Source organism: Idiotropiscis lumnitzeri, chromosome 4, assembly GCF_059441095.1.
Source record: "Idiotropiscis lumnitzeri isolate Australia: NSW breed Sydney's pygmy pipehorse chromosome 4, RoL_Ilum_1.0, whole genome shotgun sequence".
Taxonomy (NCBI): Eukaryota; Metazoa; Chordata; class Actinopteri; order Syngnathiformes; family Syngnathidae; genus Idiotropiscis; species Idiotropiscis lumnitzeri.
Window position 1 is genome coordinate 25997286 of NC_142394.1, and position 27125 is coordinate 26024410.

General features: G+C 41.3%; 2 protein-coding genes across 3 annotated transcripts in view; one reads left to right on the top strand and one right to left on the bottom strand.

Moving 5' to 3' along the window:
• Positions 1-21122, top strand: part of rbpms (RNA binding protein, mRNA processing factor) — a 25804-nt gene extending 4682 nt beyond the window's left edge. The window contains exons 2-9 of one of the 2 annotated variants that reach the window (XM_088293381.1): positions 6448-6525; positions 6744-6782; positions 8805-8867; positions 11914-12064; positions 14310-14437; positions 15792-15861; positions 18677-18808; positions 19864-21122. In XM_088293381.1, coding sequence (XP_088149507.1) covers positions 6448-6525; positions 6744-6782; positions 8805-8867; positions 11914-12064; positions 14310-14437; positions 15792-15854 — 522 coding nt within the window. In that variant the 3' untranslated portion in view covers positions 15855-15861; positions 18677-18808; positions 19864-21122. The remainder of the gene's footprint in view (positions 1-6447; positions 6526-6743; positions 6783-8804; positions 8868-11913; positions 12065-14309; positions 14438-15791; positions 15862-18676; positions 18809-19863) is intronic. The other variant, XM_088293382.1, reaches the window with a different exon arrangement.
• A 2666-nt stretch (positions 21123-23788) lies between these two features.
• Positions 23789-25178, bottom strand: LOC148338875 (fatty acid-binding protein, intestinal-like). The gene is made up of 4 exons (XM_088293620.1): positions 25012-25178; positions 24369-24541; positions 24075-24182; positions 23789-23979 (listed from the first exon to the last, which is right to left on the bottom strand). Exons 1-4 carry the CDS (start codon positions 25076-25078, stop codon positions 23929-23931), a joined length of 399 nt encoding a protein of 132 aa, XP_088149746.1. The 5' UTR covers positions 25079-25178; the 3' UTR covers positions 23789-23928.
• Between the last annotated feature and the right edge of the window lie 1947 nt (positions 25179-27125).

Here is a 27125-nt window from a genome sequence, read left to right on the forward strand (position 1 = left end):
AGTTGAACATTTTTTTATTCTGTAGCATGAAAGGCACCAGGTGAATAAACCGGTTGAGTCATTTCATTGTTTTGCCTGTCACTTTGTCCTTGGCACAGATAGATGACAAGCACATTATTCGTGTTCAAAAAAACGGTCATTTTTGGACTGATTGAGTGAAATCGGCTCATTTTTTCCCGCGACACTCCCGTTGATCGCTCGGGTTAAATTTTGAGTGTAAAAAAAAAAAAATGAAGGGAAGAAAAAAAAAAAGTGATTTTTTTTTTTCTCTGATTTAAGGTTCATATAGAAACCTTGAAATTTTGGTCTAAATCAGGGGTGGGAAAAATACAGCCCGGGGGCCACAAGCGGCCCGTGAGATGTTTTAATCTGGTCCGCCAAACTTGAAAAAAAATTAAATGAATAAACCAAGATGGCACCTGAGCAATACTTTTATTTCCATCGCGATCGAGTAGTCGCCTGCATATTTGTATTTGGCCGTTCACAAATTTGCTTATTCGCGTTTTTTGTTTTTGTAAACTTTGGTCTCCTAATTCGCGAAACACCTGCTTGTTATTGTTGTTGTTGTATTTCGGCTGTTCACGGTCGCTAACCGTACTTATTTTAAGATTTATATTTGTTTTTCTGGGGAATTTTTTTTCTCCCTTTGCAAAAAAAAGTTGACATGATTAATTTTTTTTGTCGCATTTTATAGGTCACGGTGAGGGCCCTTGTTGTTGGGTAAGAGCGCAAGTGTGTCCACCCGAGAGTGGCCGGTGGGAGCGGACGCTTTTAAAGGTTAACCCGTTGTCGGCAGCGCTTTAATTGTTGCTCAAAAGCGCCTCGAGGGTAAAGTGACGACTCGAGCGCACTCGACCTCGCCCTCCCGTAATCAACTTTACCCAACCTCTGACCTTGCACGCCCCACACGAATCCCAAGTGAAACCCGAACCCTTGACCCTTGACAAGATAAACGTTTATGGAACCTTGCGCTCACTCCATTCCGCACAATCTCAAGTGATGCTAACGGGCTGCTGAACAGCTAAAGAACACGACCATTTGGCCTTTACTCCTCCCTTACGCGAGTCCATCCTGGATCGACGGGATCCGACACAGATGTGAACGTGAACAGCTGCACGAATAGCTGGCAGAAAGCGATATAAATAAATAGTTAATATTTAAACATTTGCGCATGAAATAAACACCATCAAGAATATTTTTACATGAAATATAGATGCAATCTATACTGTACATACTGTATGTGATTTTAAACAGCAGCATGACTAGTCACCAGCCCCCCCCCACTCCCCCCTTTCTGGAAAAAAAAAATTAAAAAAACTAGACGCAGCAATAAATAGCTGACTATTATAGGCTGATGTTTTTTTGCAAGTTGTGGGCGTGTCGTGGAATGACGACAATGGAGTAGTGTAGTGGTCGCGTCAAGGTTAGAGTTGCATTTGGCTGGAAGGACCTCTTATCTATTAACTTGGCCACGGAACACACACATGCACGTTGACGGGGGGTTTGGCGGAAGGATGTGGGGGGGGGGGGGGTGAATGAAACGCTAATCATCTCCCATCGCACCAAGGTCGTGTCCCTCATTTGAGCCGCTCCAAAAAAACAAAAAAAAAAAAGTAGTCAATTAAAGTCAGCAAATATGTGCGGAAGTCACACGGAGTTTATAATGAGACATTCCAAGGCCATACGAAATCCCTTTCCAGGATGCCGCTCGGATTTGCGAGCGATTGTTCGTCGATGGAAATAGAAGGAATGGGTTGTCGCCATCCTTGGACCTTCCCCAACTAAACAAATTCAGGTCCTAATAAGGCTTGGAGTTTTTTCTTCTTCTATTTTTTTTTTTCCAAGACTGTGTTGTTTTAGTGGTGTCCTTCATGCGATGATGATTTTGGCACGGGTAGCTAGAAAAACAATTAAATAAATCAGACGAGAATAAATTGGTAACTTTTTCCCCCAAGAAAACAAGTCCTTTCATTTTCCTTTAAAAAAAAAAAATTATATATATATATATATTTATTTTTTAATTTATTTATTTATTTATTTTATCAAAAATACATTGTCCTGCAAATTGTTTTTCTTCTGGTTTCAAAAAATACTTTAAACCCCCCCCCCAAAAAAAACAACAACAACAAAAAAAACCTTATAAGGATGAAGTGGTACTTATTTGACTGGGAAAAAGTAGCATCTTAAGGAGAAGACATTTTTAATTTAGTAAGAAAATGTAAATCTTTCGCTTATTAAGTAGCAACACGAAAAATGAGTTGACCAAGAATTGCAACCTTATTTTCTTTGAGATTTTTTGTATTTTTTAATAAAATTGTCGAGTTCAGTTTACAAAAGCATAAAATAAAAAAATTCTCAAGAGGACTAAAAAAAAAAAAAAGCTTAAAAAAAAAGTCACAATTTAATTTTTTTTCTCTGAAGAAATTCTTTTATTTTTTTCAAAAGTACACTTGTTTGTTTGTACTTTTTTTTTCTAAGTACAAATATTCTTTTAAGAGCGACAGTTCTTAAAAAAAAAAAATTTTTAAATATTTTTTCATTTGAGATAAAAATAAAAAACGTGAGCACTGAAGCAATTTGGTCTTTCTCAAGCGCCGTGGGAGCGTTTGCATTGTTTGAGCGGCGCCCTCGTTGCGATGCGATACTTTTTGGCCTCGGCGTCGCGTTGCCGGGGAGCCGACCCGCCGCCGTCCCATTTGTTGAGTCCCCATCTGACTTTTCCATGCAAATCTTCCCGCCTGCGCCCATAAACGGTCAACGTTTCAAATCCTCCACTACGGCGATGTCTTGACTCACGAGGAAGCAAAAAAAAAAAAAAGCCAACCGAAATCCAACAGAAGAGATTTGACCCCAAACTCACACCTTAACGTCTCGCCCGACCCCAAAGTCCAGTCAACAAAAAGCCGCTCGGCGTAATCCGCAGCAGATGTTCGTCGGCGTGAAGATTTTGCCGGTGAATCATGGGGAATGTGCAAACTCACCGGTCGCACGGCGGAATCGTTGCCTAGCGCAACAGCTGACGTCAGGAAGTCTCGGGGATCAAGTGGGTCGGCGCCAGGAATGGCCCGTTGTTGCCAGCGGGTCTTCGGGAATCTCGCCGACCAAAGATCCGTTAGATGAGTGAGATGCCTTTCATGTGTGTTGGACTTCCTTGTAAGATTAAAGGGGAAGTCAACCCCAAAATATTCTTTGCACTAAAATATTCAATGCGCCTTGATTGGTCCAAACATGGCATTCGCATTCGCGGAGTTTGAGTTCAGCAGCGAAATCCTCTCGTTTTTTAGCCATCCCACCGGGCGGCCTTTTTTGCCACTTCTGTCAACTGAAAATGTTTTCAACTTCAAGTTAGCAAATTAATTGGTTCAGTGCGCTTGTTTGTAACTTGAAACATTCGTAAATAAACATCTTGTTTCCCATTGAAATGAATGGAAATGCAATTAATCTGTCCCAGACCCAAAACTAAGCTATAATTGTTTTAAAAAAAAAAAGAAATTTGTCAAGCACCGTGTGGTTAAAATGAAATACATTGCAATATAAAAATATCCTATTTTGCGGACTATAAGCCGCTACTTTTTTCCTCGATTTTGGACCATGCGGCTAATACAAGGGTGCGGCTTTTCTGTGGATTTTTCTTTCACCACTAGGGGCGCTCTATAGTTCAGAAAATAGGCTCGATTTTTTTTTTCTCTTGGGTCGGTTCTGTTTTAATTAGCAAAGTTGTTGCCGTGTTAAAAGTCACTCTTTTAACAATCGGCTTATGTACCTTTCTGTGCATTCGCAGTACAAAATTGTTCTGTACTTGCAGTAAACGACTCCTTTTTTTCAACAAGGTGAGGCGTGTATATCGTTTTTTTTGTTTCCCCCTTTTGATAACGTAATCTTGTGTGTAACAAAGTCATATTATGATAATAAAATACTAATACATCATGGAAAAAAATCAGAGAAGGAAAAAAAAAGCTACTTTATTTAGGGGGTCGTGATTTTATTCTTGGAAAAAAAAATAAACACTTCTTTTAAAAATAAGAGAATATTGTATTTTTAAAAAAATGATGACAGTGGTATGTTTTTTTCCAGTGGAAAAAAATGGAATTAAAATGAGGTGGAAAAAAATATTTTTTTCTGAAAAGTCTCAAACTTCTTTTAGTTATAGTTGAACTTTTTGCCCCCTTTTTTTTTTTTCTTTTTTGTATGAGATTGAGTGCGGTGAGCTGGTGTGTTGACGTTATTAAAGCAGACTCGGCAGAGACGAAACCCACTCGCGGCCCCGCGGAGTCTCGCTCCACTCAGATAAGAGCAAAGGTGACCAAGGTGATGTTTGGCACGGTGCCTCGGTCCGGCACCCCCCACCCCCCCCCCCTCAACCCACCCCGTTGCTAAGCTCCTTTGTTTGTGTGCTGCTCTCTCTCCATTGGCATCACTTGTGCGGATCGGGTTACATGTGGGAATGAGGTGGAGTGTTAGCTCAGCGCTTCCTTTGTCCCCTCAGCTGGGAATCTCGGCGCTTTTACGCCAAATCCAATCATGGACCACTTGAGCAACTTTGGAGTTGACAACAAAATGGATGTTCACCATTGAGATGATAAGATGTAGTTACACCTCAATTTCATTTATCGCTCAAAATATTATTATGAGAATACATTTTTTTTCTTCCAGGAAGGATGACTCAATTCTCTTAAAATTCTCTTTAAAATACAACTTTGTGGTTTTTCAGTGAAAAAAATAGTCGTAGTTGTTGTTGGGAGAGAATATTCTTAAATTTAAAATTGATCACAAGATTGGGATTTTTATTCTCTTTGATTTTTTTTTGTCTCATAAGAATAGCCTTTTTTTTTTTTTAAATTATGATTTTAACCCCCCTCCAATTTTTTTGAATTAAAAAAAAAAATGAAGTTATTAATATATTATAAATATATCAAATTTTCAAAGGAAAAGTGTTTCTTTTTAAGAAAAATTGCACTTGGGGAAAAAAAATGTCATTCCAAGTTCCCGCCCTCATGTACGTTACTGTGCAGGAAGTTAAGGATAAAGAAATATTAATAATGTGTGTGCGCGAGTGTGTTTCAGTCGCCAACATTTTGAAATTGAGAACTACTTCTTGGGTCGTGATGAATGCGAAGGGCTGCCATTTGGATACACACTTCTGAAATATCAAATGCTCAAATGATCTTCATGTGTTCTTATTACTAATTAATAACATTCATTTTCTGCGAAGAACGCCGATTTCTCACAGTAATCAGAAACCATAAATATCAACACGCAACATTTTATTTCGATAAATTAATCTCTGCCTGTGTTAAACATTTTCAAATGAACTTTGACAACATTCCGAGGAAATCACAATGTCCCACCGCTGCTGAGCTAGTTTTGGAATGGGCCTGTGTGCGAATCATTGGTGCTGACGCCTTTTTTATGACGTGTACGTGAGTGCATAAAAGTGTTTGTGTTTATACACACATGCACTCGTGATGGGAAAAGGAAGCTTCAAATTTGCTTCATGAACCGGTGGTTGTATTTTTGTGTCCTCTAGATGGCACTGTTGCTTTAAAAAATGGCGACTCAGTGTGCTTTCAGCCCAATGTGGAACCGAGAGTGCCATCTACAGGAGTCCAAAGGTACTACAACTGCTTCATGAAGCAGATTTAAAGCTTCATTTTCCCATCACTAACGTGCACACACACACGTCTACCGGTTTTTATTTCAGGTCTTTTGTGTGTTCTAGTCTCTGTTTGCCACCGAATAATTTTCTGGGTGTCCCGGTGGAAACCTGGTTCGCTCGATGGCCTCACAATACGGAGGTCGTGGGTTCGATTCCGGCTCCGGCCTTCCTGTGTGGATTTTGCATGTTCTCGCCGTACCTGCGTGGCTTTTCTCCGGGTACTCTGGTTTGCTCCCACATTCCAAAAACGAGCATAGCAGGTTGCTTGGACAATCTAAATTGCCCCGAGGTGTGTTTGTGAGCGTGGATGTTTTTTCGTCTTTTGTGTGCCCTGCGATTGGCCGGCAACCAGTTCAGGGTGTCCCCCGCTTACTGCCCGACGTCCGCTGCGATAAACTCCAGCACCCCCTGCGACCCTCGTGAGGAGAAGCAGATCAGAAAATGGATCATTTTCTCTTGAAACCCCAAAGAATGCGCCAGCTTTACAGATGCCACACCTGCTTTCTGGGCAGCGTGTATTGTTTGTCATAACTCGAGTAATCGATTCGCCAAGACGTTTACGACAAAACAGCCCTGATCGATAATCTCGTTTGCGATTTCCCCCCCCGCCCCCGCCTTGGTTTTCCTTTTTCTCTCACTTCACGGGAACGTTTCCCTTTCGCCGCTATACATTGAAATTCCCTGCCCATGAGCAGCAGCCCAAGTTGAAAAGTTCAAATGCGGCAAAACAAATCCAAAGCAAGTCTCCAAGTTAATGAAGTGTACGCAATGTGTTTTGGTGTTCTCCGCAGGTCCGAACGCTCTTTGTCAGCGGGCTGCCTCTGGATATCAAGCCGCGGGAGCTCTACCTCCTCTTCAGACCATTTAAGGTATGTTTGGATGTTTCCAGCGCGCCGATGAGCGAGCGCTATTCTTAGCGGCTGTTCTTTCCAGCCGTCAATCGTAGCGGCCTTTAATAGTGATGAAATAAACGGCAACGGAAAGTCGCCCGAGGTTCAAGTGTGTGTCTTTCGAGAGGCCGTTTTCATTTGTGATTGTCGATTGTGCCGATTTGCAATCCTGATGTTGTCGTCTGCTCCCGTTTCAGGGCTATGAAGGTTCCTTGATAAAACTGACCTCCAAACAGGTAGGCTTGGAAACAACGCGGTGAGGAAAATTCAAATGTTGCGCAATGTTCGATACATTCATCTGTTCATGGTTACAATTTGAAAGCCATCGGACAAAATGATCTTTGAAGGATGGCTAAAAGTGGCCTCAATGAACATAAAATGGCTTCCTGGGCTTGGCTTCGTGAGACTTTTTCATGGGTCTACTCATGATAGATATGCCTGCCAGATTTCCTGTTGCGAAGTGAAACTGGCTTTTAGGGCTGAATTAAAAAAACAAAAAAAAACAATAAAACTGAACAAAAAGACCCTAAATGACTTGTTCATTCCAAAATGGCAGACTTCCAGTGGTTTTTCACGCATAGCTTCTTGAACCTTTATTTTATTTTATTTTATTTATTTATTTATGTATGTTTTTATTTATGTATGTATTTTATTTTATTTATTTATTAATTAATTTATATATTTTTTCTTTTATTTCTTTAATTAAAATTTTTTAATTAATTAATTTATTTATTTTATTTATTTATTTATGTTTTTATGTATGTATTTATTTATTTATTTATGTATTTGTTTTATTTTATTTATTTATTAATTAATTTATATATTTTTTTATTTTATTTATTTATTTTAATTAATTTATTTATTTTATTCATTTATTTATGTATTTATTTTATTTATTTATTAATTAATTTATATATTTTTTTATTTTATTTCATTTTATTTAATTTTATTATTATTTTTTTTTTTTTGTGAGTCCGCTCATGATAGACATGCCTACCAAATTACGTTTCAAGTTAACCTGTCTTCAAGGGCCGAATTTTCATTCGAGTTTTATGTTTGATGAAGAGTCATCCAATTTGCCTGCCAAGCTCCGCCCCCACAAAAATATTTCGCAATTTAAAGTCCAGTAGTTCAAATTTAGTCGCCACTGCCCAAAAATCTCCAAGACAATTACATCTTTGAAGCACGTTCGGATGCGTCCAAAATATCCCTAAAATTTTCTGTTATTCTGTTTAGCGTGAAAAAAAAAAAGGAGTTCAGAACAAGCGTCATGTCCAGAATTGACCGCAACGAACGCTTTTCATGTGATATACGCAATGCGCGGAAGATGATCAAAACCAGGAAAAAAAAAAAAAAAAATCTGATATTTCCTATTTTAGGCTAAACTTAGGTTGTAACACCTTGTCAAGATTTTGAAGGAAAAGTGCCTGAAGCAAGTGAAACGTCTTGGCAGACTTTGCCTTGATTTGCGATATTTCATCTGGGTTCGATTTGAATTTTCTGCAGCGTACTTTAAGAAAAGACAACCTGGATGAAAGGCTCGCCGCCGGTGGCGAGTCATTTCCTTATAAAGCAAGAGGCCCATCTCAGGCCTCTTCTATTTATATGTTCCTCTTTTGCTTTTTCTCTCCTTCTCCCTCCCTCTGTTTCTCAAGTCCTCCGAATTCCCATAACCCCTGTTTTTCCAGATCACTTCCAACAGATCAACCCCACGGGATGTTTTCATTTCCCTTCATACCCGTCGAATAATAACAACCCCAATTGTTGTCTCTCTCCTCGTGCTCTTCTTGGCGGCTCAGCCAAGATGCAAAAAAAAAATAATCTAATTTCAACCTTTTTTTTTTTCTTTTGTTTTTGCCACTCACTTTCATCTCGGTCCTGTCTCTCTCACTCTCACACCGCTTCCATATTTGGGCAAAAGGGGAGCGGAGGGATCATCTCTGCCTTTCCCTCACATTCATAAACAGGCTGGAGCGCCAAAGTGAAGAGTAAGACTCAGATTAAGAAATACGGTGGGAGGTCATTACAATTTTTTTTTTTCAAAAGAGTTTATTACTCAAGAGGACAAATATAAAATAAAAAGTGCAAATTTAATGTTCATAGCTTTTGTAAACAGCATTGAAGAGAAACCAACCAAGCAGGGTGGGGGTTGATTTTTTTTTTTTGTTTGTTTCTTACAAGGAACGTCTACACCACTCAGACAGGACTGCCGAGTCAGTTTTTTTTTTTGCCCTAAACCGTGTTTCTTTTCTCCCCAGCCGGTGGGCTTTGTCAGCTTTGACAGTCGATCAGAGGCGGAGGCTGCTAAGAATGCCTTGAACGTAAGTGTCACGCCCTCTCCGCTTGCATCCCATCACGCGCAAAGTGCAGCCAAGACAAAAAAAAAAAAAAAGCATCTGCGTATCGCACACGCGTGTTTACCGCCCGCAAAAGCAGGGCAAGTAAGCTCTCGTTGCACACGTAAAATACAGGATATTGATCCCGGGCTTAATTCGGAGCTCATTATTTCGCAATTGAAATGACGGCCTTGATGAGAGGCTTTCCAGGAGATCTTTTAAAAAAAAACAGTCAACTTCTCACACACATTTTGGTAGGCCCGCCCCAAATTTCTCACCCGTTTCCAAATCTGCCTTAACAAGATAATCCTGCTCTGACTGTATTGGAAAGCAATTTCTTCAACATGTCATTTATTGTGAAAGATGATTTCATTCTCATCTTCTTTTCTCGTGTTCAAACAAAAAATATCTTTACACTCTTGTGACAGTTTGGTACAATAAATGAGATGAAGAGGTTTTTTTTCCTATAATCTAACCTTGCGATAGCAATTAAATGGCAAACTTCACAAATGTACGCCATTTGCAGCAGGAAAAAGTAGTGATGGGAAAACGAAGCTTCAAATTTGCTTCATGAACCAGTGGATGTATTTTTGAGTCCTCTAGATGGCACTGTCGGTTTAAATAAAGGTTTAAAAAAACGGCAAGTCAGCGTGCTTTCAGCCCAATGTTGAACAGAGAGCGCCATCTACCGGAGTCGAAAAATACTAGTTCATGAAGGAGATTTGAAGCTTCATTTTTCCCATCCCAAGTAAAAAGTATTTTGTCGAAAATTCATTTGATAACTTGATTTCCATTTAACAAACTTTAAAGACAATTTCCAAAATAATGGCGCTGGCCGCCATGTTCGTTAAACGTCACTCGACAAGCGTCACGTGTGTCAACTTTGAACCGGACTGCGCACGCAGCTACCGCGAATGGATGGCACAAAATATACTTTTGAGGAAACGAAGTATCAGGAATTGCGGCAGACTTGCTGCTTGTTCGCTCGCGAGCCACGCACGCAAAATATCCTCCCAACTCGTATTGTCTCGGCGGCTTAATTGAACTCCGCTCGCATTATGGACGTAACGACGAGGATGACGAAGGTTTGATACTCACTACGCCGTTTATTTTAAATGTCACCTCTGTGGCCTGCTCTCTCGCAAACTGTAAATAACTTCGTGTCGGGGAAATGTTCAATGCCCACGCGCGAGTGCCTGCCAGTCAAGCTAGACAAAACTTGCATGAGTACACTTTTGGTAAAAAAAAAAAAAAAAAAAAATGGTGGAAAAACATGCGACTGTGCTCCTTGTTTGCTGTTTCTGGTCGAAAGCTTTGAAATTTTACCGATGCATTATGGCAATAAATATCAACGTTTTCAGTTCTTCGGTGTTTTTCCAAATTCCACTCATTAATTATTACAAATCAAGCCACAAAAAATGAATAATAGCCTTCATTTAATGTTAAGGCCATTTTTTTATGCTTTTCTAGTAAAAGTGATTCGATTGATAAAGTGCGCTTTTGTGATTGGTCTTTACGGTTGCCGTTTGACATAAAAAAAAAAAAAAAAAACGCCAAACAAAAAACTAAGTAGAAGAGGCCAAGTGGGAGTGCCGAATGAACAATAATCAACAATATATATAAAAAAAAAAGAAAAATCCAATTTGTTCGATTTTTGTGAGGTTCCTGCTGCATTTCCTTTCCCGTTGTTTCTGGAATGTTCGCTTGTTCAGAATAACGACGCCAAACCAACTCGTCCGTATTTCAGTCTGCAGAAAGCGACCCGCGGGACGCATACAAACAATCTCTACCATTGTTTTCTCTGAAAAAAGATTGACATATTTTCCTCGCTTTTTGATGCGCATCAAAAAGCTGCCAGCCTCCCACTTGAGGCGGATTCTTCGCTGTCATGCCAGTGTAAATAAAGCAAAAAAAAAAAAAATAAAAGATTAAAAAAAAAAAGCACTTAACATTAAATCTGAATTACAAAGGTGAGTCGCAAGATCTCACCTCAATTTCTCGCATTCTAAACTTGTGACAAGTATTAAAAAAAAATAAAAGGTAGCGAATAAAATGCCAAAAGAATTCTAAATTGTAACGTAAAACATCAAGTGAACGATCCCAAATTCCTCATCAAGCTCCAAGAGGACGGCACAAATGACATCATGCAGCAAGCGCGTCACATCACGTTCCAATTTTCAACTGCGAGCCGTCATCACGTTCGGCGAAACAGAATATCACGCTAATCCGCAACTGAGCCATTTATAACCGCGCCCTCTCCTAAAAGATTGCTTTCTCTGCTGTGAATTCTACCTCGTGAGGAACACAGACGGATATAAAGGAAACATGAAAGCTCCCGTCGGACACCTGATCAACAAACAAGGCGAGCGAAAAATAGAAATGTCAAAGATCTTCGCAAAAACTGGCGCCTCACTTGTCTAAATTCGTTGTCGCTTCATCGCGACTTGAAGGCGCGCACGTTTATTTATAACCTAAGACAAGTCGTTGGTGGAAAAAAAAAAAGTGTGGCGAAGGTGATTTGAATATGAAATATGACACCGGGTTTTAAATAATGATTGACAAACTATTTCATTCTTTGACATTAAATGTCATTTTTATTATTCTGTGTTTTTAAAACACAATATGATCGATTAAGGTTGGGCAAACTTTTCGATTGGCGGGCCACAATGGGTTCTAAAATTTGACAGAGTTTGTTTTGGCAACCTCACCACATCGGAGAAAAAAAATTTAATTTGAAATGAGAGTGAACAAAAGCATTACAAGAAAATAGATGTCTGAAAAAATTTAGAAAATAAAACATGAACAAGATTTATTCATTGAAATTTTTTTCAAGTTCGGCGGGCCGGATTAAAACGTCGAACGGGCCGCATGTGGCCCCCGGGCCGTAGTTTGCCCACGCCTGTGATAGAGAAATCTTCCATGTAAAAAAAGACGTTCCAATTTTTTTTCCCATTCATTTCAATATGCAAATAAGATTTGAGATGTAAACTGTTATTAAAAACATATTTTTCAATCTATATTTTTGTCTCAGGGGGTCCGGTTTGATCCCGAGATTCCTCAGACCCTCCGGCTGGAGTTTGCCAAGGCCAACACCAAGATGGCCAAGAACAAGCTGGTCGGCACCCCCAACCCTCCTTCATCCCAGCAGAGCCCCGGCCCGCAGTTCATTAGCCGAGACCCGTGTGAGTACCGCAGTGGCACCGCTCAAGTTGACGACAATTTTGTTCGCCTTTTTATTTTTCCCCGAGGAAATAAGGGAATGAATCCGTCCCTGGGTCACACTGTCGCCGTCGTAAAAACTTTATTAACTGTCCAGTCTTTTACAGTCACAGAGTGCGAAAATAATTGTAAATAGTATCATATAAAAGTGATTAAAAAAGATCCTGAAAAAAAGAAAGGGGGGTGGTCATAATGGGAGCCTGGGTGTGACATATCTTAACTTTTAGTTTTGAAAAGTGAACTCTTCCTGAGAAAATCTTGGGGGAGCAGTAAAGAAAAAAAAAAGCGCACAAAACGTACACACAACACTGGTTAGAAATGATGACATTTTTGAATCAATTATTTGCTCTCATACAGTAAGGGTTGATCGCTATAATCATCATCGCTGTAAATGATACCGTTTGATAAAATCCATACCGCGCAAGCTTTTATAGGTCAAACTTAAAAACAAAAAAATTCAAATAAATTAAAAAAAAAAGTGCTCGAAACAAATGGACATTTTTTTTTTTTAAATCAGCGTCCAAAATATTTTGAGGGGCACGTAAAATGCTCTCTGATTTAAAATTGGCTGGTGACCACTGGTAAGACAAAATAAAGAAAAAAAATTTCCAAGCTTGACATTAAAGCCAAATCACGTCATTTTTCAGTCTCATAGCAAAAGTGGGCTTTACGCAAAAAAAAAAAAAAAAAAAAGCATAAATCATGAAATAATTCGCGTGCCGCATATTACGACTGTCGGACAAAGCAAAGAGTAAACAGTCAAACAAGTGAAGAAGTGTCTTTTTTTTTTTGGCTCCTCTGCCGTATTTGAGTTGCGGGTGAGCCAGGCGTATTTGTCGTGCGATAACCCCACCAAAGTTCAACATTTCCTCAGAAGCCTTCCGGATTCCTGCGCCATGCTGCAATCGCTCCTTTGCTGCATTCTTCCCCGATGAGCAAACAAAATGTTCTTATCTGAAAAAGTGCGCTGCGCGTGGAGAAATAAGGAAGCCATTACTGACACCATGACGTCATCGTTCTCGGCCACCATTTTGTTTGTTTCATTGTGCCGGCTTTGCAAAAGAAGTGCTCTTTCCTTTTTCTCGCTTTCCGCTGTGCGCCGTCACCTCTCTTTTTCACTCACCGGCTCTTTTTTATGGACTCTTCGCCGTAATCGGACCGCCTCGTGGAATAATCACTTGAAAGCCAAGAGGCTTGTTGTCAATCAAACAAACAAGCAGTGATAGTGGAGCTAATTTTAGATTTGGACTTTTTTTTTTTTTTTTTTCAACTACCTATGTCACATTTAAGCCGGTTTACTCTCTGGAGCTTTTTACACTTGTATGACTGTTAGAATAGCCGCTAAATAGCGGTTGTTTTTACACTTTTTACAATTACACTAATAAAATGGAGCAAAATTTGTAAAAAAAAAAAAACAATGGAATGTTATGTAAAACGTAAACACTCGCATTCTTAGTTCAAATAAAATACAATGAAACAGTCGTAACTTTTCCTTTTTCATGACAGCGTCGCTGATATTTATTTGTTTATTAGTAATTGTCAAATCCATAAAAAAAAAAAAAAAAAGTTGTCCATCATAAAATGTTCCTAGCGGAATAAAAAAAAAAAAAGGCAAATTTAAATAGAATGAAACAGTCAGCGAAACTGTGATTTTTGTATTTGATGGAGAGTTATCGTGGCATCACAGATTTCTTTCCGGATTATAAAAATTGTCCAAAAAAGGTAACAACGTTTTAGAAATCTTAGAATTTGTAAAAAAAAAAAAAATACATGAGCCAGTCTTCACAGTATGAGAACCAAAAACAGGCGCAGCTTTTTATTTATTTATTTATTTTTTATTTTCTATTTATTTTAAATCTTCAACGTCAAAGACTGTCGGGTCACTGATTTATTTATTTTTTTTTTTCCTCTTTTCTTTCTAACAGGCAAAAATGAAAAATGAAGTTTTTCATCGTTAATCATGCTTGCAAATTTCCTTTTGCCTTCAATGACAAATGACACCACATATTTTTTTCATAATTACCAAACGCCGGTTATTCAAAAATGTAAAACGATCCAAATTTGTCATCTTGCTGGACTCAATGACAGCTGATGAACCCATTTTGGGTCGCTCCACTCCCCCTGGCATCACCTCAGAGCACCCGATGACCATCGACGCCCCCGCCCGTCAGCGGCCTCACCCCACGCCTGCTCTTCTCCTTTCCACAGATGAGCTCACAGTGCCCGCTCTCTATCCCGGCAGCCCAGACGTGTGGGCGTCGTACCCGCTGTACCCGGCGGAGCTGTCGCCAGCCCTCCCACCCGCTTTCACCTACCCCTCCTCGCTCCACGCTCAGGTAACCGTGGCGCACTCCCTCTCCCGCCGCGCACCCCCCAAGCCCTCTTTGCACCCAGCACTGGTGATGGGAAAACGACGCTTCAAATCTGCTTCATGAACCAGTGGTTGTATTTTTGAGTCCTCTAGGTGGCACTGTTGCTTTAAAAAAAATGGCAAGTCAGTTGAACCGAGAGCGCCATCTACAGGAGTCCAAAAATACTACAACTGGTTCATGAAGCAGCTTCATTTTCCCATCACTACCCTGCACATCTCCCGCCTTCCATCCCCCTCAATCTGCCCGCGTCGCTCTCCGTTTGTTATTCAGCACGAAAAACTCCAAAAGTCACTTGCAGATGGGCCGCGACGTGTGACCACAACTGAAAAAATGGTTTAGACGCCTCCCTCAGATCGATGGCTGCGTTTTCCCCTGACGGCAAGAACTGTATGAAATACTATTATTCACACACGGACGATGAATAGTTTACTGCTTGCTGATCCCAGAAAAAGGAAGCATCTATTTGATGAAGTCATTTATTTTCTTCATCTTAGACAATATGATTGAGATATTTGTCACAAAATAAAAAAGTTCTGTTGACGGAAAAACGCAATAGCCGAGGCAGGACAAATGAACACCTCCCTCAAATGAATGTCTCATTTCCCCCCCGTCAGGAAAAACAAAATCAACTCAATTCAAGAGGTGACTGCTTAGCCATTCTGAAATCCAGCTAACTAGCTTAACTCATTCACGACCAGCCGAGTAAAAAAAAAAAAAAAAAAAAATTGACGTCTTATGCCGTCAATGGCAGTGAATGTGTTAAAAGGAGCTGTCTTTTTTCTCATCATCTCAACCATCGTTTCGGTTACAATCTGTGGGCTCATAAACTTTATCGCTCACACGCTGACATATTTAGGAACGCCGTAGAAAAAAAGCGCTGCTGTTTTGGTTAGCAAAACAGTTGAAATGGACTCCGTGTTTGAACTCTACTTGTTGTAATTAGCAAATTCTTGAAGTCGAGGCGTCAACGCTAATTGGGGCGCGGCATCTCTAGTTTATCCCGTTTATCAAGCGCCTCTCATCTACAACGCTCCAGCGCGAGTTCCCAATAGAGTTCATTATTGATCCCGGGCAATTTCCGTTGAGCCGTCGGGTCGACGCTCTTTCTGCCTGGCCTTTCTCAGCTTAAGCCGCATCGAGCGTATTTTTAGCACCAAAAGGCCCTTGCTATTTATTCCGCGAGCGCTTTTATCTTTGCTCGCATTTCCATACGTGTGATTCTGCGGCGGCGGCGGCGTCACAAGATCATGACAGCTGTAGAAATGCATTTGAACGTGCTCACGTCTCCGACGCTTTTCCTATTGTCTGGTTCTTTTAGATCCGCTGGCTCCCGCCTGCAGACGGAACTCCTCAGGGATGGAAGTCGAGGCAGTTCTGCTGAAGTATGTGTGAGTACCACGTGCTTGTGCGCATACGGACCAAAAAAGGCAGGCGCGAACAAATCGTTTCAGAATCGATGATCCTTTCGCCGATTCCGTCCGATGTTTGCGTGCTGCTGTTTTGGCTAGCAATGGAGTGCGAGGGTGACCTGAAATTTCCTCTGGCTGATTTTCGTCCGGACTTGTCCGTGCACCGCCGGGTGGTGTATCCATGTCAGTCGACAGTCGTGTGCATGTGTGTTTCGTTTTGTTTTTTGTTTTTTTCGTGCGAGGCGCCAGTCGCACTGTCACCAGAAGCCTCCCGCCCTGAAAGACAGGAAGAAACATGTTCCCAAGACCCCTTAGGGGGAACGAGCGAGCGAGCGAGCGAGTGAATGCGTGGGTGGGGGTTAGCACGGAGGCTAACGTTTTCGGAGCCCAGCGGAAAACAGTTTGGAAGTTAGCATCGGCAAATGAATGTCTTCAAATAACAAAAGCCATGTAGGACATAACGACTGAGAATTTTTCTCTTTTGTTGAAATATTTAATTTTGAAAATATTCTTGGACCCCAATCACTGTATTTCCTTTGATTTTTTTATTTTTGGAAAATTGTCTTAAAAATAGATATTATGGATGACCTATTGGTTTAAAGTTGAAAAAAAATACAAAATAATTGTTTTTTTCCACTTTTGTTGCAAATTTGTTTAATCAAAATTATTAATGAATTAATGAAGTTATGCATCACTCTTTTTGAAAAATAATCAAATAAAACAAAGTGAAAATAGATTTCTTGTTAATACTCCGCGTTCAAATTTGATGAAATAACTCGAGTGAAGTGGCCACCCTTGAGCCGTGTGACAGGAACAGGTACGCCCCGTCCCGCTCCCCCCCCCGCCACCCCCCACACGGTGCGCACTGTTCGCCAAGCCGAATTGCATTTGACGTGCGTGCCTCAGCGGCACGCGGGTGCCTTCAAAGACGACCTCATAGCGGACATTAATGCCTAGTCAACTGAAGGGAAAGGTAATGCGCATTTTCCGTTTGACAAAACATGACGGCAGGGGGGGGGGGGCGGATCGTGTCGAGAAGAGCCATACGTGTCTTCTGGATGTGGTCCGGCCGCTGGGTTGGCGGTTCCTGTGCGATGTTGGACCAGGTTCCAGCTGGGGCCCCTTTCTAATAAGCAAGTGGGCTTTTGTTCACCGCCCCCCCCCCCACACTGACATATAACGCTCAGTTCAAGCGCGCTTTTCCTGTATCGGCTTTCCGCGGCCGGAGCCTTGTCAGCTGGCCCGCATTCATCGCCGGCCGGCTATTGCTGCTACGTGAGAAACACAGCCAGGGCCTAAGGGCTTTTCTCCAGATTACAGGGGCTTCGGATGGGCCCGGATAGCCCCCCCCCCCCTCCAAACCCCCCCTTTGATGGTGTTGTGCATGTGGAAACCACCAGTTGGCTTTATCCAACTGGAAGCGTCACAAAAACAAATGTTCTAATTACAAAAAAGACGAAAACGAAACCCTCTCCCTGATTCGTTGCCTTCCCCTAACCGTAATCCGTAGCCCCGCCCCCAACCTTTGCCTAAACGCTTTTGAAAACGGCACGGAGGTCCGACTTTAGACGAGCAACATGGCAAGATTTCCCGAAAATGACAGTCTGTCAGAAATCTGAGTCTGGTTGCAATGGCCAATTTGAAAATGAAGCGGATTCATCGGAGGATTGCTTCCAGGAATAAGACGCGTTTTGTGTTGGAGCAAATTTTTGTATGGAACTTAGAAAATCTCTCCCAAAAAAAAAAATTGCTTCAAATCTGAGTAACACGAAATGACTTCATTATTTCTCAAAAAAAATTATTTCTCTACCAGTTGTTCAAATTCCGAGACAAAATTATATAATGTTCAGCAGTCAGTTTCTTTTTCATGAATTGATTTTTTTTCCGGAGGATTTTTAGAGGCATTTAAAATGCTTGCTCCATTTTTATTAGATTTAAAAAAACATTTTTTTTTTAAGAAAATTCCACCAAACCTGTGGTCACAAAAAAAACCAAACAAACTCGTAAACCTCAGCCAAGCCGCACCGGCGCTTTTTTAGACTTCACCTGATCGATGCTAGCTAGGCACAAACAAAAGTGGGCTCCGTTCATTTAGTGGATGGAAAAAAAAAAGGTAACATTCATTGACGAGACGGCAAACTAATCGCCTCCCCTCGCTCTCAATCGCGCCTTGTTTTGGGATCCCACGTCATGCGCCTGGCTGCAAATTCTTGCCTGTAACACATTAAGCCTGCAAATCGCTAAAGCGTTCCCAAATGCGCGCTCGACGTGTTCAATGATCAACCCAGTGTTTAACCTCGGCCGCCTCAGCCGGAACAAATCGGGGCGGTCTCGGCAAAATTACGGGCGTCGCATGAGCGAAGCCGAGCGTCTGGAGAGCGCGTCGATTCGCTCACACCTTGATCGAGCGAGCGCGTGCCGTCGGGCATTAGCCCAGGCCAGCCGTGTCCCTCAAATCTTCTTCTTTCCTGCCTCGCGGGGCTTTCTCTGACGGGCCCGAAACCCCCCCCCCTCCCGCTTCCTACTCAAAATTATACAACGCGACCGAAAATGCAACGGAACAACCGTCCATCATCCCAAGTGGCTAACCATCAATATTTATCTTAGAATATGAGCAAAACATCAAACTTTATTAAAATACATAAATCGGTGTTACTGAAGCGATGAGACGCTCACAATATTGCTTGTTTTATTTCTTTCTCGAGACTTTGGCGACTCACTCAAGATGACGGGAGCGATGCAGAATCGGTCTCAACACGCAAGTGTCTGTAAACATCTGTCTGGGCGTCCTCAGGTTCCTGATGTGTGATGGTGGCCTCGGCCGGCTGTGACGGGCGTCGCTGACTGCCTCTCCGCTCCGGTTTGCCCCCCCTGGCCCCCCCTTCCCCGGAGGAGTGACTCGGCCCGTGGTAGCAGCGAACCGTCGGTAAGCGTATCGTTAGCGTCCGCTGATGCTAACGGGACAACGACACAAGGTGTAAAGCTCACACCTTCTTCTCTGCCCTCGGGCTTCCTTCACTTTGTGGCGGCCGGGTCTGCTCAGGCACAAATTTCAAAGTCCGTCCATAGTGGAACTTTTAAAGCCAGAATTTTGAGCAAACTTTCCTGAAAACAAAACAAAAAACATGCCTCACTTAAAGCCTCGAAATCTAAAGTAAACCAAAAAAATATGACTGACATTCCTCAGTGAGAGACGACTTTTTTTTTTAAAAGTATATTTACAAATCTTTGAAAAGATGAGCACTAAGGCTGGGTATTGATTAAAATTTCCAAATTCGATTCGATCTTCGATTGATTTTCGATTCAATCAAGGATTTCACGCAGTACCAATTTGACTTTGGGATTGGATGGCATTGTCAGAAAAAACGATGTTGCAATTAGTCCAAACTGTTTGCGGGTGCATTAGTCAAAATATTCAAATTTCCATTAAGAAATGAAGCCAATGCCGTTACTCTTAATCATATTTTATTTAACACGACCTGATTAAAAACAATCGGTAAATCTGCCTTCATGCTTGTTGCCACTGACTTCACTGCGTCCGCCATTTTGTTATTTTCACAGCGCGGCAAACTCTCGCGTGATGCGTCAAGTCATTTAATTTGAAGGCGAAAGATTATTAAAGTTATTAAAATTATCGATATGTTTGTTTTTTGGGGTTGGAATAAAGTATCAATTAAAAAAAAGCGTTATGCTGTCATGTAATTAATTCAAGTTGTAATATTCCCACAAAAAGTCAGTTTTCCTCTAAAAAGTTGTAAATTTAACATTAATTTGAACTGATTAAAAAAAAAAAATCGTGTACGGTTTGATGATGGCGGCAGGTTTAATTTCTATTTGCTCATTTATCGGTAGGCAGACTCGGGTCGTCTTGCACCTCGGCCACCTTTGAGGGTGTTTGACCTTTTTGAGTGTGCAGTCGCCATAGCAACCTCACCCGCTTCTTTTTCTTTTCCCCTCTCTCGCTTCCGCTGTTTCTCGCAGGCCTCGGGACACACCAGACGCCCACCCTCCATCACACATCGAGAACCCGCCCCTGCCCATTTTTGTTTTTTTAAATACCGTTACTGACTGAAGATATCCCGGCGGCGCTCTGGCTACACCTCCGCCAAAGGCACCCCCAGCCCTCGCCCCGCTTTGTTTACAAGTATGCAAGGAGATGTGCGTTCATATGCACGTGGCTAAAGCGCTGCCGGATGGTGAAGATGAAGACGTTATTATACGACTAGTAGTCCATATATTGTTCTTATTCGTATCGGTAGGAATATTAAGAGCATGACATTGACCCCCTCCAAAAAAAAAAAAAAAATTGTTGTACTTGTTTTTTAAGAGAGGTATTTTTGTAATCAATTTAGAAGGGTTCATGTTGGCCTAGAGCGGAAAGATGACGCAACAAATGAACAAATTCAGAATAGTTGTTACCATATTAAAGTTCTATTGTGAGGGAGAAAAGGCGTTTTGTTTTTTTTCTCGCGAGAATAGTTGTTAAAATTTCAAGAAAAAAATCCAAAACTCAAAATGTCTTTTTTTTTTTTATTTTTTTTTTAAATCGGTCTGACTTAGAAGGAGGAAAAATAGAAAGAAAAGCCTCACAATAGCAAATAAAACTGCAATATATAAAATTTATGGTCACAAATAAAAACCCGCAATAGAGTGAAGCCGCAATAACCAAACGTTGATGTAGCGAGCAAACACTGTTGATGTCGTCTTATGAGAAAAAGGTATTATGAGATTAAAGTTAGCCGCTTCCCCAAAAAAATAAAATATGATGCGACAATTGAGCATATTATTAGCAATTGTTACAACAATAAAGTTGTGCTATCGGTCAAAATGTTTCATCTAAAACTCAACAATGAAAAAAAGTCTAAATGACCAGATTTCTTTCATAAATAAATAATACATTTATAAATTAGGGAAAAAATGTATTGTTACAAAATGAGATCACAGGAACGGATCATAATCTTAACCGAAAAAACATCATGGCCTTAAAATTAATAAATAAATTAATAAAGCTCCTGTGTTGCAACACGATCGTAATTATGTATTTATTTTAATCAAACATTTATTCTTGAGATTAGTCTTATTGCAAAAAAAAATGAATTTCTCAAAATTGCTTGGAAATGCTTGAAAATGGGAACGTATTTGTCATATTTCTCGAATGAAAGTTTGAATTTTTTTCCGACTGTCATATAACGAGATGTATCACGAGAAAAAAATGTTACAAGAATAAATTTATTACAAGAAAAAAATATACCTGGATGATAACAAGAAAATGGCAATAAATTATTTGTGTTATTAAAATTCATTCCCATTCGTCGTGAATAATCGCAACGTTGGTTTTGCTCGTAAAATAAAAAAAAAAATTCTTGCAATTTTGTGACCAATACATTTTCTTGAAATTTTTTTTCTTCTCAGTCGTGAAATTACGCGTTTTCCTCCACAATATTACAACTTCATGTGACAATCGAACAAATTTAGATTATTTTTTTTTTTTTGTGTTTGTGTTTCACGCTGCTTTTTTGCGTGGTCAGTCCAGATGAAATGCGAACAGCTTCCCTCCGCCTAGTTCAACATGAAACTCTTTAGTTTGACCTCTGGAGTTAATGCCGTCGCTTTGTTTTTCTTTGCCAGCCAATGCGAAGAGAGCGCAGTACCAAAGCCGTCCTGTTGGCGCGCTCTCGTCGACGCGAGTGTTTGTTTTTCGAGAGCGCAATGCACGGCTATAATTAGCAACAGACCAAAGGCATTTCATTTTGTACACTGGAGCTGAGTGAGCTCGGATCGTGCAACTTTTCTCTTCTTGACGCCTTTCAAGTCCTCAATCGGATTTTTTGTTCCGTTAAGGGCGCCGACTTGAAGTCTCCTTTTGGGTATTTTTTAGGCAGCCAAACGCCTATTCTTTATTGAAACGTACATATCTAAGAAGGGAGCCGAGTCTGCTGTAGAAACGTCCTCCATCGCAAAAATGGTTGAAACGCGCGACAGTTTGACGTCCAAATTTTTTCAATGTGGTTTTCCTAAACAATCGTCCCTGTTATGTACAAACACGTCTCGGAAGGCGTATTTGGACCACACTCGAAAGAAAATGAGAGCCACAGGAAAAAAAGTCGCTATGGTACCGAAATAAGCTGCAATGTTACAAGAAAAACAAATAAAGTCGCTTATGAGGAAGCAGTCGCAATGTTTAATAAATAAATTCCTAAAATACCAGAAAAAAAGTTGCATTGTTACTAGAAAATAAAATTGCGACGAGAATAAGCAAATATTCTTGTGAGAAACGTCGTACGAAAATAAATAAATAAAATGTTACAGGAATAAAGTAGTAAGAAAAAAGTCGCAATGTTGTGAAAAGTTGTTCTTTTTATATTCCAACTTTTCTTTTGTCAAAATTCTCTATTATGATTTTTCCTCTCATTGAGTTGTTTTTTTTTTTAAGCAAGAATTGTTTTCTTACAGTATTACATTCTTAAACATCATATATTTCTGAAAATAGGACTTTATTCTGGTGAATTTATCATTCCCCCCCCCCCCCCTCTTTATTAATGACTTTAATCTGTGGAAATCGAGTTTTTGATCCCGCAAATATTCTGCGAACTTTATTCTCCTTTTTGTGTGGCCCGAATACGCCTTCATATCAGACTAGTTGATGTTGAACAATTATTAATATGCACAATCGTATCCGATCCGAGAATTTTTTCTTGTTTGCTTTTAAGGCATTTTTTAGCAACATTTTTTTTCTTTCCAAGTATTTATAAAGTGTGTGTGTGCGTGTTTTATGGGTGTTGTTTTCCCAATTATATAATTCAATGTAAGTATTATTGTATATTCATTTATATGTGTGTGTGTTGTATCTGACGGGTTAGAACGTACTGTACTGTATGTATCATATACTGTATAAATACTACATAATTCACTGTGAAATCCTGACCAAAAAAAAAAGAACAACTAACAAAATAGAAAATGGATGCCATTGGGGCGTTTTTCTAATATGGTACAGTACATGCTTGTTTGTGTATACGCTGTTGCTAGCTAGCTGCATATTAAGCTAGCCTGTTTGTTTCAAAAAACAACAACAAGAAAAGTTTTTATGAAAATGGTCAATGAAGACATTTGAGGCCGTTTGCCATTAAAGATCAACATGATCCCGACTTGATGTTTTGTTTTTTGCTTTTTTTATATATTTTCTCTACCGATGAGGTCACTGTGTTTCATCATTGTCTACTCACTGCAAAACTATTTTACTATACAGTGTATTTTATTTTGGGACATCATTAATTAGGAAAAAAAACCAATTGGAATTTCTAAAGCAGGCTCCCCGAATAATATTGGTTGTATATTTTGGGAGGAGATTCGTGGCTCCAAAATGTTGCCACGCAAATACTTAAAAAAAATTAAATAAAATAAAAAATAATTAAGAAAAAAATAAAAAGTAAGCTGAGCCAGAGTTGCTTTTGTAAGTTGATGTGTGAGAGTGAACTTGCTTGTGCGAATGTTTGCGCGCACCGTCGGGAGCTCCACAGCGCCATCTGCTGGTCAGAACGATGACTTGTGCCCACAAATCTTCAAGGTCAGTAATGATTCGACATCAGATGTTATCATTGTTTAAACTATTAAAAAAACAAAACAAAAAAAATATGGAACCGTACAACACACGTCATAGTAAATATTATGATAATATATGACCGGACGAAGAAAAGAAAACATTCATGGGGATTGAAAACCATAAGGAAACTCGAAAACACTTTTGAATAGTGATAATTATAATATACATGAATAGATACACATGAGAACTATTGGGTCACAGTTTAATCCCGTTAAAAAAATGGTTTCAAACTATTAAAAACCTGTGCTGCCCTCGCGTGGACAGTTGCTGTAATTACAGGCATTTAAACATCCCAATGACAGTCAATTCATTTTTTTAATTTACTTTATTTAAGTTCTTTGCACAAATGTAACCATTAAATTGATTTTTTTAGATAGAAAATGTTATAATATAATTAAAATTATGTGCTTCCTATGTGAAACAATATAGAAAAAGAAAAAGGAAAACTACTGCTTCTTGAAGATCCTCTTGGCGTCCACGCCCTCGTAGTTGTAACTCTGCAAGGAAGTAAAAAAAAAAGGAAATGTTTAGAAACCTGAAAAATCTACATTGAGTAAGTACTTGGTTACTAGTGCGGGTGAGCGCTACTGACCTGCACAAGTTCTCCTCCCAGCAGGATCCTGGTGGTGGTCAGCACCTTGTTGTTGTCCTTGCGTGTAAATTTGCCTTTCAGCATGTCGCCCTCCATCTCCCACGTCCCCTGATGGACAACACGGGAACCCAACTTTGAGGTTAGCCCATTTTGCATTTTGTCCAAGTTCTTCATGGCCGTGTACTAGTACACTCTTTGTCCTCACTACTGAGACAACTCAGAGCAATAGTAGAAAGAACAGAGCGCAATGGCCCCTCGAGTTGCGGTCGACCAGTAGTGGATCGGGCCACTTACCGAGACCTCCGTGCCGTCGGCCAGGCTGTAGTCGAAAGGCGTCCCGAGAGTGAAGTTGATATCTTTGGTGCGGAAGGTGCTGGACTCCTTGATGCGGAAATCGTTCCCGCTCTGCTGGATGCCGATCTTGAGGTTGTCGTGCTCGGCGAGTTTGCGCTTCATCACGTTGATGCCTAACATCAAACGCAAAAAGTCACTTGGGGGAACTCACTCTTTGAAATCCGAGTCCAATCCCGTCGCTCGGGCTAAAATTGGATTCAGACGAGCGCAAATTGGCGGATCTGGGAAAGGGAGGGCTGCGCTGCTGTGGGTGTGCTCACTGATGACTTCATTTTGGGCCAATCAAAGCGGCTCCTGTCAGCATATTTGTACTTTGAGAGCGAACCACATCGAGATTGACTTTCTGCCACCAAATTGTCACTCTGCCAGGTGCATCTCCTACATCACTCCCTGCGCCGCGTTGGCCTGCCACAAAATAGATCCCCAAAAGAATCCGAAACGGGGATCTGCTAGGAGTCGGCTCTTGTCCCTTAAGCCCAAACCGGTAAAGGTACGAGGTCGGACCTGCGAGGAGCTTTGAGTAACTCTCGCAAGTCATCGCTTCGCAAATTGTCCAAAAGTTTTTCCATTTCTTGTCACTCACCCATTTGTTCCATAAAGGCGTCGTAGTTCTCGCTACGTTCCACCTTCCAAGTTCCGTCGAACGCCATGTCTGCGATCCGGGCAACGGGCGAGCGGGGCGATGTAGCACAAGCGAGACCGTGGGATCTGGAATGTGCGCCGACCTCCGTTTATATACAACCGTCGCTGCCCCCCCCCTGCCCTCGCGTGATGCGCTCCTTTATCTTTACCGGGCCCCGAGTGCGAGGGTACGGCGATAAATCTCGCTCCTGGAACACTGCGGTACTGTTCTCGGCAAAGCAGAAATGCAGGACAAGGGTGGGCTGTTGTGTGGGGGTACTCAGTCAACTGAGCCCCCCCCCCCCCCCCCCCCCCCCCCCCCCACTTCACTCTCCCTTTTTGTTCCTCTCGGGCCTTTTTCAAACCGCGTTTGTGCCCGGCATGGAAATGAGTTCAGATCCCACGCTGGCGACTCGGACTGGCGTGATTCCAGCTTGTAGTGACCCAGAGGAAAAGTACCCAGACTAATTGTGAGTACTTTGGGGGGGTGAAGTTGAATTTCAGGGTTTACCGCAAAGTTAGTGCTGGAATGGGTTCGGCTTTACGCTTGAGGTTCGAGTTGATGATTAGGACACAGTGCTCGATTTTGTGTCAAGGGTTTGGATTGTGGTTTAGGGCGATGTTTGGAGGAATGGTTGAGGTTTGGAATTTTGGGTTTGGGTTGAGGTGGAGAGTTTGGGTTGGTGGCTACTAGTGATGGCAAAATGAAGCTTCAAATCTGCTTCATGAAGCTGTTGTAGAACTTTTGGACTCCTGTAGATGGCGCTCTCTGTTCAACATTAGGCTGAAGGCACACTGACTTGCCATTTTTTTAAAACCTTGATTTAAAGCAACAGTGCCATCTAGAGGACTCAAAAATACAACAACTGGTTCATGAAGCAAATTTGAAGCTTCATTTTCCCATCACTAGTGGTTAGTCTCAGTGACTACACTTACGCATTTGCTTTCACTGCCAAACATGCCTATACAAACATTAAAAGTAGTCAATTAGATTTTTTTTTTATAATGAAGGGCTATGATTATATCTTGGACTTTTTGTTCTTGTCTACCTTTTGTCCACAAGGGGGCGTGTCTTTTACATGTGTTCTGCTTAGCAACAGATGACAGTGAGTGGGGGAAAAGCGGATCAGCTCTATTGACGATGAGAAGTACAGTGCAATTCAGGTGCAGTATTCCTGCTGGCCACTTGAGGGCAGCAGGAACAAGTTGTGTCATTGTACAATGGTGTCAATTCTTTTTTTTTTTGCATTTGTGTTAAGTGAAGGGATGTCACGCTCGGCTTGGGCCTACATCCTCCCGTCCTCTGCCACCCGGCCCCCCCCACTGAAAGGGGGGGGGGGGGGCGCGGGCAGCGCGGTGGGGGTGCTACCAGCATGCCTCCTCCTGTGTGGGTTGACAAATGATCCGCCACCCATGGGCCCTCATACTGGATGCATGCAAGCATAAAATGATCTGCCATGCTTCTCTTCCTCTTCACTATTTGGATGATGCGTCGCTGCCATCTACAGGACACACAAATTCGTACGACGTTATCGCTGTATCGCGATGCTGTCATCAATGTGGGCCAAATATTGCGATACATGTAGCGCAAGATTCTCGAGTTCTTGAGTTTTGCCTTGTTCTGCTGCACCAATACTTTTTTTTTTTTTGTCCTGTCAGGCAAACGCGACACTTATACTAAGTTGGAATCGGAGCACATCTCGGCAGATGTCCGCGTTAATGGAGGCCGATCCGACATACGGGCCGGCAAACAAAAGGCCTTGTTGACGATGGTGTGAACTGCGTGATTAAAACGTCCTCCGTCGCCCTCCGCAATTACAGTACCGGGGGTATAAGGTGACTGTCCTCCCGTTTCTGCCAGAAGCAAGACTGTGTGACAAAAGTCTTTCCAGTGGCTTCCCACGTAATCTTGACGTTTCCTCTCCTCCGCGTGGTCACCGAGGGGCCGACCCGTAAGCTGTTAATTGCAGGTGGTGCTGCTAGCGCGCCGAGTCTTTGCTCACTCCCACAACGCTTTTGTTCGGGGCAAACAAAAGCCCCCCCCCGGCTCTCAGAAGACGAGCGGGGACGGCGATG